The sequence below is a fragment of the Oryzias melastigma genome, linkage group LG19 (genome assembly GCF_002922805.2).
Source record: "Oryzias melastigma strain HK-1 linkage group LG19, ASM292280v2, whole genome shotgun sequence".
Classification (NCBI taxonomy): Eukaryota; Metazoa; Chordata; class Actinopteri; order Beloniformes; family Adrianichthyidae; genus Oryzias; species Oryzias melastigma.
Genome location: NC_050530.1, coordinates 18,866,729 through 18,881,723, shown reverse-complemented (window position 1 = coordinate 18,881,723; position 14,995 = coordinate 18,866,729). Strand labels below are relative to the sequence as shown.

Below are 14,995 nucleotides of genomic sequence, written 5' to 3'. Positions count from 1 at the left end.
TCTGCCTTTTTCATTTGCACGAAAATGATCATCCTCCTCATGATCGGCGTCTCAAATGCCTCTGAAAGTCACAATAAATTGACGTAAACTGCGCGTAAAGGTTATGATAATTTCCAGTTTGACACGCGGAGCCAAAACATGACAAAGGCGCAGCGGAAGAGTCTCTGTTATATGTTACCTGAGCCTTTTGTGGCCTGTTTTACGCGCGTGTTATATAAATGATGGATGGTCCCCGCGGCCTGACAGCGGGTCCCGGCCGAGCAGTGCCACCTGCGTCCGCACGATGGCGCTCTCTCCCCGCGCGCATCTCAGAGCGCAGCGGGGAGGCACCATTGACTGGAGCCTAACGACCATTATTTCGTCATCATTTGTAACCATGGAGCATGAATTACCTCTTGAAGTCATCAGTGAGGATTTACGACTGGTCAACAAAGGCACGTGATTCCCGAACGCTCTCCCATATTTGGCCGCATACCTGGCAAAGTACAGTAGGGCTTCATTGCTTATAATTCATGATTGCATCCATAAATCGTGCAAGCACACAGGATTATAGCGACAAAGATCTACAAATCGAGGCTTTAAAAATCCAAGCAAATGAGCTCTTACTTTGTAAACTCGTTCTCAGGGCGCTATCCAAATGGCTCCGACTATCAGTTACTAAATTATGGGACTAACGGCGCTGTGAGCGGTTCCTTCAGAGACCCTGGCACCATGCACTCCGGGTCTTTCGGCTACAACTACAATGGCATGGACCTAACTGTGAACCGCACCAACACCGGCGGCCACTTCGGGGCCGTGCGGGAGGATGCCCGGGGATTCGGTCCGGACGCGCGCTACAGACAGACCCCAAACTGCTCGCTCTCATCCCCAGATTCGGTGCCGCCTTCGTGCGCCACGGCCAGCCGGGAGCCGCTGGAACTGAAAAGCCCCTCGCCTCCCTCCGACCGGAGCACCACCTCAGGTGCTCTCAGCAAAGCCACCGGCGCGCATTTCACGGAGATAGAGGACGCCTCCGTCGCCGCGGAGAGCGAAGAAGGCGCGCACGGCAGCGGCGGCTCCGGATCCCGGGCGCAGCAGCAACAGCAGCCGCAGCAGCAGCACCAGGAACCCAACGCCACCTCCTCCACTCCCACAGCAAACGATTGCCAAACGCCACAAATATTTCCCTGGATGCGGAAACTGCACATAAGCCATGGTATTTTTCCAAATCTAATTCTATATTTTTGTGTTTGTTTGGGAAGGATGTCACGCCGCGGCCGTGTCATTCATCTGTCAGGTGTTGCATGAGTGAGCAGGCTGGGAAAAGGGGTCTTTATTTGGATAAAACTGTGTGAGCTTGTTGGAAGGGGTCCGCGTTTAACCCGCTGACAGACCCCAGGATGGGATGATGCGTCAAATTTAGAGTTTTGCTTTTTAAAATGTGTCCAAATGTGCATTTTAGGCAGACAAAAAATCCCAGATAAAGAATGGTGTTGTGTGTGCTGGTGGTTGCATGCTTCCCTCCTTTCATCCGCTCATTTCATGTGACCCTTGTGTCCATTACGCACGCCAAAAACGCCAATGTGATCATAACAAAACCGTGAAAGTAGTCGCTCTTGTTGTTTCAGTGCGGTTGTGCTAATTTTCTGGATGTTCTGTAAAATTGTAGATATGACTGGACCTGATGGGAAAAGGGCCCGAACTGCGTACACCCGCTACCAGACGCTAGAGCTGGAGAAAGAGTTTCACTTCAATAGGTACCTAACCAGACGGCGGAGGATAGAGATAGCCCACGCCCTGTGTCTTTCGGAAAGACAGATCAAAATCTGGTTTCAGAACCGCAGGATGAAGTGGAAGAAGGACAATAAACTGAAAAGCATGAGTCTTGTAACAGGAGGCAGCGCCTTCCACAACTAAACAACTTTCTGGGGAGAGTAAATTGATAAGAACGTGAAAGAAAAAAAGGAAAAAAAGTACTGTAAAGCTATTTAAAAAGCGCAGCACCTTTCAGCATGCCATTGTGATAGAAAAAGAAGATGTGCTCTTAAAAAATGCAATTTTTAGTTGTTGTAGCTTAGATGTATTTGAAAAGAAGATAAAAAATCATAAATCTGTAAATATCTTTGGGGTTGTTCGTCCATTCTCTTTGCTCTCTCTTTAAAGTGTTTTCTGTCTTTATTGTAACTTCTTGACGGTCTAACAGGAGTAAATTCATTGTACAGTTAAAAAAAGAAAAAAGTATAAAAAATATCAAAAGCAACGCAACTTTTAAACCCATATGCTGCTTTTCATTGAAAGCGCTTTAGTGTGACTTTTACTGCTATTTTGATGGTTAACTTGTGGCCAAGATCATAAACTTTCATAAACAAGCCAATGTTTAGCTCTAGGATATTTTGTGCATCTATTATTATCATATTATTATTATTATTATTGTTTAGAAGTAATTGCAAAAGAATATATACAACCTGTTAATGTGATAAACTTTTTGTGCAAAGGGTTATTCTGTGGATAGGCAGTGATGTAAGCTTTTTTTTTTCTTCGCCAATGAGCTTTTGTATTTGTAAGTGAACTGATAGCGCTTGAAAATAAAGTTTCTCTCAATCGTTTGCGCGTCTGGATTTTCTGTCAGAATAAAAGCAAATATAAAATTAGACTTTTTAGGGAGAAGTGAGCCGCGGCGCAAAGTTTCGGCGCAGCCACGCGCGCCAGGAATGGATCTCTTAAGACTTGTTGAGCACAAACCATAAACTTTCACTACTTTTTATTAATTTATTTTTTATCTATTTACGCACAGAGTGAAAGAGAAAAACCTTGTCCTGTCTTACCTCTTCTGACTTTCCCCGCACCGACGTGCGTTTTCCATAAAATACGCATCTGGTAAAATCCAAGAAAACAATAACAGAGCTGCCTTGGCTTATTTTTTTTGGCATATAGGCAAGGCTGAAGTTGGTAAAAATACTCCCTTACCAAAGATTGTATAGACCTATATTACTTACAGACTGTGAAAAGTCACGTGAGGTCCATAAAGTTGGTTTTATGGTTTTGGGGAGTAGACAATGTACTATATAATTCACAACCTTGAATGAAAGTGACGGCTTAACTGCATGGATGGGACTGGAAAGGTTGGACTGGGGAAGGAAGTGGTGTCCACTCATATTTAGTGTTTTTCAAGCTGATGGAATAATAGAAATAATTGTTGTTTTTAAATGCTCGCATGCGTAAAATTGTAGATTTTCAGATTTTTTTTATAGGATGGACAGCTTGGTGGACAGTTTGAATTAAATGTTTTTATTTTTAGTTGTTAAAAAAAACTTTTTAAGGAAAATTCTGCTTAATATTTGTCTAATTTTTAAAGAAAGTTATGCGTAATTTCTTGCAATTTGATATTTTGAGGTGCTATGGTGCTGAAGTTTCAATGCGCGCCCAGAACGCGAACTTGAGCGAGATCCCGAGTGATTTATCGCGCTTTGCCGAGTCACCGCGCGGCCAAAGGTGAAGTCTCGGACAGCGCGGAGCTGGACGCAGCCTTCACTTTTCCATAAAAGAGCCACAGGCTGCTTGGCCTTTCGCGCATTGTCTGCTGGCCGCTAATAAAACATAATGACGTTACGTGCAGGAAACTGGGGGCTGGATTACCTTCTGCCGAGTCCTTCCAAACTAATTTCAGGTATTTAAAAAAAAGAAAAGAAAAAGTTAAAAGCAGTACATGGGCTATCCGGGCCCCAGACATTTTCCCCATATTCATATCTATTAAGCGGCAATTTAACCAACATAATGAGTATTGCATATTGATAGGGGTAATCTGCAGCCGGATCTCATGCATAATTCATGGCGGCGGGGATCATCGCAGGGTCAGGAGACGATAGACTGCAGCCGCAGATGCGTCAGGAAGACGCGCGCTGCAGCCAGACTTTGCAGTGTCACCACTACGCACAGAAGAGTGACCAAAGTCAGCTTTTACGCACAAAAAAATATATATTTTCTTTACACACAATGCACAAATTTATCAGCACACAACTTTCTTATATTTTTATTAAATTTTTTATCAACTTAAATGTAGAGCTAAAAAAATTGCAAAACAAAAAAAATGTTCCTAAGGCATGTTTCACTTCATTTAAAAATTTACTTATTAATATTGGTCCAAATGATCATGTGCGCAAGAAAACAATTTATTTTTCAATTAAGCCAATAAGTCAGGAAGCATTTAAACCCCCACACCCCCTCTAATACGAGTCCATTTGATGCAGCCTCCTTTATTTAATAATGATGATGAAATGCGTGAAACAAATGTCACCTTGAGCGTTTTTTGGGGAGCTCGGTTTATTGAGGCTCGTGGATGCTGAATATCAGAGAGCGCCAAATCACAGCTGCTGCTCCCGAGCTGCGCGTAATGCTGCCGGTTCTCCAGCAGAGGGCGCGTCAGGCCTGCCCGTCGGGATGATGGATGAGTTTTTCTTCCTTCTCCAGCTTCAGGCTCTTTGCGTTGGAGGTCACGGAGCAAAACATGGAGACAAACCCCCTCCACCCCCACCCGAGCTTGTTTTCTGAAGACTGAGGGAGAAAAGAATAACTTTTGATCCCATTTTGATCTAAATTTTAAGGTTTTTACATGTGTCAAAATTAGTCTGATTCTTTCAATTAAGTTTTTTTTATTTGGATCATAACAGAATAAAATTAATTTATTTTCAAAGACAAATTACGTTTTTATGCAATAATGTAAACTTGTGCTGCAGGTCATGATGATAATCTGTTATATTAGGTCAATTCCTGCTAGTTTATGGGTTAAAACTGAATGTTAGATTAATATTCTTGTTGCAAAAACATTAAAACAAATGTTTCTTTGAATTTGATCTTTTGCATTTAGATTTTTTTAAATTAAACTATGAAAAACTGCACTCATAATTAGTTTGCACTGTGCTGTCTGAAATAAAGCATTGCAGAAATATTAGAATTGTGCCAGCAGTTGTAAAAAATCAATGTAAATGCTATCGCCTCTCTCCGCCCTTAACAACGTTCCAGAGGGTCATCTTCAGGACACCTCCTCTTTAAACATCTTGAACATGCCCTCATTGGGCATCACCTGCTCACTCTCTCCGGCTGATCAATGAACTGAACACTTAATGTTTACTGAAGCATGCTTGTTCAGAGTTGCAGACTGGTTGCATAGTGAACCCAGATCCCCTCTAACCTCTCTTATGATGATGCCTTTCGGCCCACATCGCCTTTAAAAAAGAGATTCCTGGTATAATAAAAGTTAAATATAAAAAATAATAAAAGCTCATTTTTTGTTGTTGACACTAACAGAGGTTGTGTAAATCCCAAAAAGCTTTGAGCTGAAAGGTTGTGAACGCTCATTTGCTTTTAACCTTTGAGAAACCACAGTAAAATAAGGTAAATTTATTATCACATTTTTATCACATTTATCACTTTTTAAAAATATTTATTCATAATATTGTGCTTTGTTCAATAAAAATGAAAGCTTTGTGTTTGTTTTATGTAAAAAATGTGTTATTACACCTTTTGAAGATGCCATAAATTGGTACATTTTCCCAATTTGAATGATCTAGAGAACTAAAAATCTTTGAAAAATAGGAAAAGTTCACATTTGGCTAAAACAAAATACACATTTCAACTGAATACTTTGATTTGTGAACTAAAAAATGTGTTACTAAACTCCTGAACTAATTTCTTTTGAATTAAATTTTAAAAAATACTCTCATAAATGGTCATAAAATCTGGGAATTCAGTAATTAACATTTATAATCAAATGACATCCAACGAAACTAATTACCAGTGATTTTTAGAAGCTTGACAATATCACTTTGATCATGCTCAGTTGGTTTTCTTTATGGATTAATTAAACTCTAAATTAGAAATGATTAAATAAAATGAGGAAGTGTTGAAAAAATACATCTATTGATCAGAGTTAACAGGGAAAACAGAAGTTGTGTTCTTGTGTTAACGTGGGATTGGATGTGTCTGCACTTCAAAGCCACTTATGTGTTCTTTTAAGTATTTCTCACCTTTAAGTTTCACTGAAAACCAAAAAAAAATTCATGCATTTGTTTTGTGGGGGATGACACTTCACCTCCAGAAAAGGAAGTTTAAAGTTAGAAGAATAAATGTGTGTGTGCCTTTGCTGTGTGGGTCAGCCGTCCGCCTGCTGGAATGTGTTGACAGAGCTCTTTGTGGGGACGCAGGCCTTCAGCAGAGCTGGAGAGTCCCTCTTTTTGTCCCGTCTTTCCTTCTCGTGCCATGAGTGAGACATCAGGGGACAATGTGGGCATTGTGCGCCACTTCATTTATCATGTTTTCTCTGTCCGTGGTCGAGGAGGAGTTTTAGTCTGCGAGGAGGAGCTTGACAAACAGCTTCAAGACGCCGGACTGCAGTGAGAATCCGACCAGGAGAGAGGATGCAAAGAGAAAAGTAAGTTTGCTGAAAAGATGCACATTTAAAAGCATTAATTGATTTGGTAATGTTATTTTGAAGGCTTATTTAATTTAAAAACAACTTGCTGACAATTCTCCCATAAACACATCTGTTTGTTCTCTGATTATAAGTTCTTGGAAAGCAGCATAAATATAAATCTGTTTGTTTGTTAGTGCTTTTGTTTATTTATTGGCTTCATGTTGACGTGGGGGAATCAAGCTGCTGCCACTGTTGATTCGACTGTCTCTGAATAAATTCAGAGCAATAAATGGCCCCCGCCTGCGGACACGTGGTCCCCGCAGTTAATTGACAGGAGAGGTTGCAGAGAGCTGCATTTGTCAGCAGGCCGGCACGCCGAACGCAGGGCGGCGGAGGAGGAGGAGGAGGAGGAGGACGGGGAGTGCATGTGTCCATCACGCACAGCAGACAGGCTGCCACCAAGACAGGGGAGTGATGAGAGAGCAGCACGGGCCCGTTGCCATGTAAGTGAACGATAACCACAGTCCACAGAGATCAAATGCAGTTATGCTTATGCTGTCTGCTTCCATTCAGCGCAGCGACCTATCAGATCACAACCCAACCTGCCTCCATCTCCTCCCTCATCCATCAGAGGCCTGTTTATTTCCCAAACAACACCACCTATTGCTGATTTTCATGGTGTTTTTATGATATTTTTTATGGGCTATCAGCCAGACTTATGGTATTTTGACCAGTTTATGTCCCTACCTGCTCCCACAGTAGTACACAAACACAATATGGATAGTTTTCATTGTCTGCTGAAATGTCAAACTTGTTGATCACAGTTGATGTCATGCTTGAAAGATCTTATTGACGTTGTTTGATGTCATGTGATTCCTCAATCTTATGATTTTCTTCGTCATTTAACGTGTTGTTTCTCGCACCTTCTGTACGTTGTACCAACTTGTACTGATTTAACCAGCTCAGTGGCCTTGTGGTAGAGTGTCCACCCTGAGACTGGAAGGTCACGGGTTCAAATCCAAAAATGTGCCTCCCTGCTTGACACTCAGCATGAAGGGGTTGGATTTGGGAGGTTAAACCACCAAATGGTTCCTGAGCGCAGCTGTGTCTGTAGCTCACCACTCCCCCAGGGGATGCGGAGAACAAATTTCACACACATGACAACTGATGGGACTTTAACTTTACGTGAAACCAACAAATGTTATAAGTAAGAAAGGTGATCCATTGATGCAAAATTTGGGTCAAATCACCTTAGTTCCAAATTGACTTTAACTTAGCCTCTTGACAGCCAAAATACACCTTTTTCATGCAAATAAATTAAATATTTAAGTTTTTAAACTCATTTAGATCTGCTGATCCAGAAGGAAAAGTGTCCAGGTTACAATGAGCTGTCATGAAAATACATTTGAAGTTTAAATGTTTGATGTGACCTTACATGTCATCCTTTAAAAAAGAAAAAAAAAAGAGGCTTTTAAAACCTGATTATGTTTCAGATTACAGAATCAAGTTGAGAGTTGTAATGAAACAGAAAAAATAAGGATCATTGCATGTTATTATTCCAAAAATATTTAACTTTTTCTAAAAATGTTTCATCATTTTTAATTCAATTCAATTTTATTTATAGCCCAATATCACAAAACAATTGCCTCATTGGGTTCAGGCCGGTAATAAAAGCAGAAGGTCAGTCATAAAATATGAACAATAGTTAATTGCTAAACTAAACTAAACAGACTAACTAAAACTGGTTATCCCTGCTCTTAGACCCTCATTCCCGATAAGGAAAAACTCCTAAAAAAAACTGATTCTACGAAAACGAAGAAACGTTTTAACGTTAATAGGTTGGATTGTACATTTGGATTCTTGTTTCTTTTTTACAAGCAATCAAACAAAAATAAAACTAGACCAGACAAAACAAAACAAAACAAAAAAAAAAAACAAAAAAAAACAGAAGTGTATATCTATAGAGAAATGCATAAAGATCAAATAAGTCAAAATGAGTTTAATTAATTGCTTAAGATGGAGAGAAAGTAAATTATTAGGCTATGATCTCACTCATGTTATGCTTTATTTAACTTTTTATTATTTTGTATTTATTGACATCAATTATCATCTGATTCTTTACTTCTGATCAGTTATTTACACTCTACCAAAACAAAAACAGGTCATTAAAACATTCAAAATACATCAATCAAATCAGAAACAGAGTTTGATTTGTCAATACTGACCCATAGCAGGAAAAATAACTCAGTTTATAGAAGAAATTTGGGACTAAAACATCCCCGTAGTTGATGCTCAGCTTCCTGGGGTATGTGCGGGGTTGTGCGTGTTACTGAAGCTGAGGGTGCAAACAGAGCATCTGTTCTTCTTCTGCAGCGCCACCATTGCGTGTCAGATCTTCGCTTCAGAGATCAAAGGCACCAATTTGCCTTCATTAACGCCACTTAGTTAAATATTACCTGGAAGATCAGAGCAACATGGGAGATCAAAGCGCCGCGGATCGATCGATTTGATCGTCAAGCAGCATCCCTGCAGCTTAACCGTTTCTTTGTGACAAAAGCGTCATTAGAAAAGCCTGCATGAACCAACAATGCTGGAAGAAAATTATAAACTTTTTTTTTATAAAATGTGTTTATAAGCTTTTTATTTTGAACAGGAATAGATTTAAAGTTTTCCTAAAATCTCATAAATTAAAAAATAAGAAAATTTAACACCAAACTTTGTTTTATTTTTTATTGTATGTTTTGCCCATTTTCCTCTCATCTTGAAGATTTCAAACTGAGCTTGCATGATCAGCATCTTCCCCCTCTCCTCACACACGCGCATACGCACACACCCACGCAACGTGTGTAGAAACGCATCGTAGGGCGGTCTGAGCTGCAGAAACACTGTCCAGTCTGCTTCACCCCCACACACACACACAAAAAAAGAAAAAAAAAGCCACATTGCAACAGCCTCTTCATCCCCTTTTTCCTGGGATTATTGTAATCTGGGCGGTTTTACGCAGAGGTGAGGCGCGCGCTGCGCTGGTTTCAGGGCTGGAATGAATGCGCGTCGCGAAGGTAAGGCAGCAGAGCTGTTGTGCCGCGGAGCAGCTTATGTGTCTTTATGATTTACGAGCCTGACTGCAGCTCCACGGTTCAACCAGAGTTCAGAAAGCTGCATGCCTCCAGACTTCTTCTTCTCTCCATCTCTCCTCGTGCGTTTCTCTTCTCCTCCAAACTATAATTTTGTTCCGTTTATTCTCGGAAGAAAAGAGAATTCAATTTTACTTAGAGAGAGACTGAGAGGTTTGCCTCCTTTTTTCCTCCATTCATGGCACAAACCAGCTGCGACGAACAACGGATCTATTATGTATAGTTTTGTTTTTGACTGATGCCTTTTTCACTACATTGTGATATAGCATTTCATTTTCCCTTTTACAAGCAGGACCATCCATTAGCTGAATAATGGCTGTTATTTTTTAACGGTTACACAGGCCGTAATGTAATTTCTGGAAACACCGCGGAACGCGTAATAAAGAAATGCTTGTTTTCATGTTGCATATTTGAGAGTATTTATTTCTGTAATTTTAGCGCCATTTTATCACACTTAAATAAAAAAACTGATTTAAATTTATTTTTTAGGAAATTAAATGATTTTTTTCTGGTTTTCTCCTCCACAATCTCTTTATTTTTTCTGCTTGGAGAGGCTTGCTATTCATGTCAGCATACTATTCAGCTGATAAGATGGATCATTTGGTCTCCTCCCTGATCCTGTCTTTTTTTTCCCTATGCTTTCAGGCCAGAAGCCTTCGGCTCTCTGGAAACCTGCCATGTGACATCTGGCTGCCTGCGCTCCGCCAGAAGGTCAAAAGGAGCCCGTACATTTCACAGAAATGCAGAAAGCCAAAATCCAGCAGCAGCAGCTCGACTTCTCCTCTGATGGTGTCCCCGCGTTTGAGTGCCTTGATCGGGCACCGGCGCAGCGGCAGCCCGAGGAGGCGTTTGACCGCGCGTTTCCCCGGAGGTCAAAAGCTCCAAACCCCAAGTTTACTGTCAGTAAAACCATTTTCCCCTGGATGAAGGAGTGCAGACACTCAGAGCACAAACCCGACAGGAGGATCTCAGGTTTGTGGGGAGTCAAACAGTAGTTTATTTCCCTTATAACCAGTTTCTGGAAATCAATTTGGTTCTCCTTTTCAGGTCCAAAAAGTCAGTTTATGGTTCAAACCACATTGGTGAAAAAAGAAAGGCATTCAGAGGGAAAAGAAATAAGAAAAAAATCAATGAAGTTATTAAATTTGACTCAAAAGCTTTTTTTTTTGCCTTCTTGAAAGGCCTAACATATTCAGTATTTTGTCTTTAAAACATTTCTTCCACATATTTAGTAAGAATTATAGGACTGCAGGAATGTAAATTCAAATTATAGACGCAGAATAAAGAACAAAATCGCTTTACGCACAAGTCTATCATTCAGATCAAAAGCTTTGATGTGTAAATCTGCTCCTTTATCTGCTCACTTTGAAGTCTGTTTTGTGTCTTTCCCTCTGAGAAGGCAGTGAAGACCCACAGGAGGAAACAATATATAATATTTGTTTTTATTCATCACTTATTCTCTGCGTTTTTCCCCTATAGACAAAACTCCAAATGCCACCCCGGCCTCCAAGCGCACGCGCACTGCTTACACGAGCGCCCAGCTGGTGGAGCTGGAGAAGGAGTTCCACTTCAGCCGCTACCTGTGCAGGCCGCGCAGGGTGGAGATGGCCAGCCTGCTCAACCTCAACGAGCGGCAGATCAAGATCTGGTTCCAGAACCGGAGGATGAAGCAGAAGAAGGATCAGAGGGCGCGCGGGCTCACCGCCTCCCCCTGCTCACCCGCGTCCTCCCCCTCCGCCGGCGCGAGCCCGACCCTGGCCAGCCTCGGATACGTCCACGTGGGCGGCGACTACTCGCTGCAGGCCTCCCCTCCCCTGAAACCCCCGCAGCCGCAGCTGGCCTACCCGGCGGAGTTCAGCAAATACCCAGATCCGGGACTGACGCGCGGGCCGCACTTTGACGCACAGTACAACAGCCCGGGAGGGGGGGACCTGAGCGGGCAGTACTTCTCACAGCAGAGCTGCGCCCCCCAGGACAGAATCCTGAGAGCTCCAAGACTGACCCATCTGTAGAGCCCATTTATTTATTTATTTATTTAAAATAATTATTTTGCACATTTATCATCATTCAGGTTCCATACAGCCAAAAAATGGTTTAAATAAGTTTTCTCGATTGAGCCCTGATTGAAGTGTTAAATAATTTAGTAAAATAAAAACTTTATGATAAGAAGCGTAAAAAAATGAAATTCAGATGATCGTTTTCAATTTTTTTTGCCATACTTTTTATTTTTATTTCTGTGTTTTTTTCATTTTATTCATTTTTGCCATTTCTGCTGCTAAAATTCACACTTTTTTAGGAAATAAACAGATAAAAATAGCTTTCCCTTAGAAAATATTCCGAAAATTTGGAAATTATTTAAAAGTTGCTACCAAAGTACAATAAAAACTTAATTTACACCAGAGAACCATCACACCACTTTAGCTGTCACTTAATTACAGAGGGGCTTTTGGATTAAGGCTAAACTAAAATAAGACGAGAAGACAATAATAAGAAGTGAAGTTATTGTCTTAACTCTTGAACAAAATAAAAAGGATATTTCTTTAAATCTGACCCATTAGTTTTTGTTCCTTTTGGGGCAAACAAGCTGTCAGTCTTTAAAAAGAGACGTGATGGATGACTGAGTCACTTCGGCCTGACTCCCTCAGCACTAGTGGTAAAATCAGCCCTAAAAACCGAATCCATCAACTTGTTTTTGAACTTTTATTTTAATAATGTTAACTTTATTATTTTATACCTTTTATTTTCGCTTCCTTTAGCTCTGCGGGCTGAAGTGTTTGAGAGAGTTTGATTGAAGCATTTGTCATGTAAATGCGAGTAGCTTGATGGACGAGCCTGCAGACTTGACAGAGCGCTGTAGGTCATCTGCTATTGGCGTTTAGCGGGTCACGTGGTGTGTCAGGAAGGTGATATGAGGGTGGAAGGCAGTTTTACAGCTTTGACATACTACCTAAGGTCAGGGCACCAGGAGCACCGATTAATGACTGTCCGGTCCGGATCGGGTTAGCTTAAAGACCAGGCCTGGGTTCAGGATGAACTCATACTTAGATTATCCTGTATGCAACCATGGAGCGAACATTTTCAGTGCCAAGGCCGGATATCCCAATTTAAACCACGGATATGTGTCCAACTCGTGTCCAACAGCTGATAATTACGCACAGGACGGTCGTTTGGTGGCAACGTCTGCGCCCCATCACCCACCCAGCCTCCCCCTTCACCACCAAACTCACTTGGATCTGCAGTTTCCAGCACCAGGAAACCCCGTGTACGGCTCCCCGCTGGAGTTCGGACACCACCAGTATGGCCTCGCTCCAGACCAGGACCGGAGCTTCATTCACGCACAGGTTTCTCCAAACATGGCGCCCTTTCCTGGGGAAGGCTGCGGGCCTGCAGCTGGAGCCAGCTCTCAATACCTGCATCCCAGCGGTGATCAGAGGCAGCAGGAGTTCCCAGAAAACGTTTACGCACGAGTGCCGACTCAGTGCAAAGAGAAGGAGGAAACTTCAATAACCTTCGACTGGATGAAAGTGAAGAGGAACCCCCCCAAAACAGGTTTGTCGTGCGTAAAAGCAAAAATAACCCAGTTTAAGACTTTCAGCTGAGTGTTTGGGGTCAAAATCTTTCGGTGAAATAATAATTTATTTTGTTTTTCTCTCATCCATCTCCTGTTACGCATCAGCTCTCTGTGTTTGTCCTCCATCGTCATATCATGCGTTTTCCTCCCCCACACAGCGGTCCAGTCGGAGTTCGGGGTTCCGGGCCAGATCAACGTCATCCGCACCAACTTTACCACCAAGCAGCTGACGGAGCTGGAGAAAGAGTTCCACTTCAACAAGTACCTGACGCGCGCGCGGCGGATAGAGGTCGCGGCCAGCTTGGATTTAAACGAGACGCAGGTGAAAATCTGGTTCCAGAACCGCAGGATGAAACAGAAGAAGCGGGAGAAGCTTTTGGGACACACTTCGGCCTCCGTGGAGAAAGCCCGATCCGATTCCTCCCCAAAAGCAAAGGAGAAAAACTGTGAACACTGATAAGAATGCGAGCGTGGAGGCCTGAGCGCACGGACGTTGCACCATTCCAGAACATTAAAAAAGAGATAATAGTTGTGGACTAACAGGGTATGTTTAATATGTTCAACACTGACTTGTGACCTAAAAAAAGTATTTTTTTGTAAAATGTTTTCCATCATTTCTGCAGATTTGAGTTTGCACTATTTATTTCCAGGATTTTTCAAGCAATGATTTAACTTAATAAAGTCTTAAGAAAAACTTTTTTTAATTGTCCTTTTTAATAAGCAAAAATCAGTCATTTTTTTAAATTCAACGGAAATTTGTGAAAATCTTGTAAAATTTTTACCTCCATAAATAATCCCTACAAAGTCCCCTTGCATAATGTGACAAGAGGAATCTTACACAACACACAGGGTGGTTCTGAGTGACCTTTTCACCTCCAAATACCTCCAGGGGATCTAAACATGACAACAAACTCCAGGAAGCCAGGTTTCACCCTTGATTTGTTACCCAAATTCTATGTATACAGCTGACAGAACACGATCTAAATAAAAAAAACGGGTTCTCCAACAAGCCGGCTTCACCTTTGGCTCGCAGGGCCTGACCACCTTCTTCCCCCTGACGGGTTTCAATATTTGCTGTGGGTGTTGGGTTAGCACACACTCTTCTGCCCCACCAGCGCTGGCCTGTTGATGTCTTTCTCTTAAAGCATGGGTTCACACAGAGTTCAGGCCCAAATGAATGCAGAGCCAATCTGTCAAGACACCAGAGTGACTCAGGGAGGTAAACTCTCGGGCTCCATGCGCCTCCGATTTTTGCAGGTATTGCTTTCAATTCTGAGACTAACAAGGCAGTGGGACATTTAGGTCTATGTTCGAGATTGTTTGAACTTGAATCTCATTAAGGTGCCTGAAAAACATGTTTTTAGGAAATGGAAGTCAGCAGTCATTGGAAATGTATGCATGTGAGTATATGCAGTTCCTTCAAAACTAAATTAATAATTTATACAGTTCCCTGAATAGAAGTTACAGTTGAAATACCATGCAGCTCATTACTGTAAATTAGAAAGAATGCTTAATGATTTGAAGCCAGGCGTTTCAAGCCAAAAGCCTCTCCTTCAGATGAGTCACGAGGCAACAATAGGTACGGTGAGCGGTGACGGATTCGGCGGCGAGGAAAAAGGGGGAACAGTGCAGAACACGAGTGTGGGACTTCATTCCAGGGATGTGATCCCAGCCATCTCTGTAGGCAATATCTCAGCTCTCCCAGCAGGCTCTCCATCTGGAGGTGTCAGAGTTGGTGCCGCAGCCAACGCCATGGAGACAGATGTTCAGAGCTGGGGGAGTGGAGGGAGATGTTTTTCACCTTCGAATCAGAGCCCTCCTTGTTTGCAGCCTGCATGGAAGGCAAGGAGCAGATAGAGGAGCAAATAAAATAAAAACCCACTCAAGATCCATTTATACCTA

At 42.0% G+C, this 14,995-nt stretch overlaps 3 protein-coding genes across 4 annotated transcripts; all 3 read left to right on the top strand.

The window, feature by feature from the left end:
* Positions 1 to 299: 299 nt before the first annotated feature.
* On the top strand, positions 300 to 2,585 carry LOC112154123 (homeobox protein Hox-B5b). The gene is made up of 2 exons (XM_024284783.2): positions 300 to 1,195; positions 1,649 to 2,585. The coding sequence occupies exons 1-2, from the start codon at positions 595 to 597 to the stop codon at positions 1,894 to 1,896; spliced, it is 849 nt and encodes a 282-aa protein (XP_024140551.1). The 5' UTR covers positions 300 to 594; the 3' UTR covers positions 1,897 to 2,585.
* Positions 2,586 to 5,883: 3,298 nt separating this feature from the next.
* LOC112154125 (homeobox protein Hox-D3) lies at positions 5,884 to 12,008 on the top strand. 2 transcript variants are annotated; one of them, XM_036217070.1, is made up of 3 exons: positions 5,884 to 6,891; positions 10,168 to 10,494; positions 11,002 to 12,008. In XM_036217070.1, exons 2-3 carry the CDS (start codon positions 10,263 to 10,265, stop codon positions 11,532 to 11,534), a joined length of 765 nt encoding a protein of 254 aa, XP_036072963.1. In that variant the 5' UTR covers positions 5,884 to 6,891; positions 10,168 to 10,262; the 3' UTR covers positions 11,535 to 12,008. The 2 variants fall into 2 exon arrangements, with proteins under 2 accessions (XP_036072963.1, XP_024140555.1); XM_024284787.2 differs by lacking the exon at positions 5,884 to 6,891 and adding an exon at positions 8,561 to 9,447.
* A 194-nt stretch (positions 12,009 to 12,202) lies between these two features.
* hoxb1b (homeobox B1b) lies at positions 12,203 to 13,792 on the top strand. Its single transcript, XM_024284784.2, has 2 exons — positions 12,203 to 13,071; positions 13,252 to 13,792. Exons 1-2 carry the CDS (start codon positions 12,552 to 12,554, stop codon positions 13,548 to 13,550), a joined length of 819 nt encoding a protein of 272 aa, XP_024140552.1. The 5' UTR covers positions 12,203 to 12,551; the 3' UTR covers positions 13,551 to 13,792.
* Positions 13,793 to 14,995: the final 1,203 nt, after the last annotated feature.

Excerpts from the sequence above, each read along its gene's own strand:
- LOC112154125 (XM_036217070.1), top strand. The coding sequence starts at position 10,263 with ATGCAGAAAGCCAAAATCCAGCAGCAGCAGCTCGACTTCTCCTCTGAT. Across the intron at positions 10,495-11,001 it reads ACCCGACAGGAGGATCTCAG|ACAAAACTCCAAATGCCACC; the intron begins GTTTGTGGGGAG and ends TTTCCCCTATAG.
- LOC112154123 (XM_024284783.2), top strand. The coding sequence starts at position 595 with ATGAGCTCTTACTTTGTAAACTCGTTCTCAGGGCGCTATCCAAATGGC. Across the intron at positions 1,196-1,648 it reads GAAACTGCACATAAGCCATG|ATATGACTGGACCTGATGGG; the intron begins GTATTTTTCCAA and ends GTAAAATTGTAG.
- hoxb1b (XM_024284784.2), top strand. The coding sequence starts at position 12,552 with ATGAACTCATACTTAGATTATCCTGTATGCAACCATGGAGCGAACATT. Across the intron at positions 13,072-13,251 it reads GAGGAACCCCCCCAAAACAG|CGGTCCAGTCGGAGTTCGGG; the intron begins GTTTGTCGTGCG and ends TCCCCCACACAG.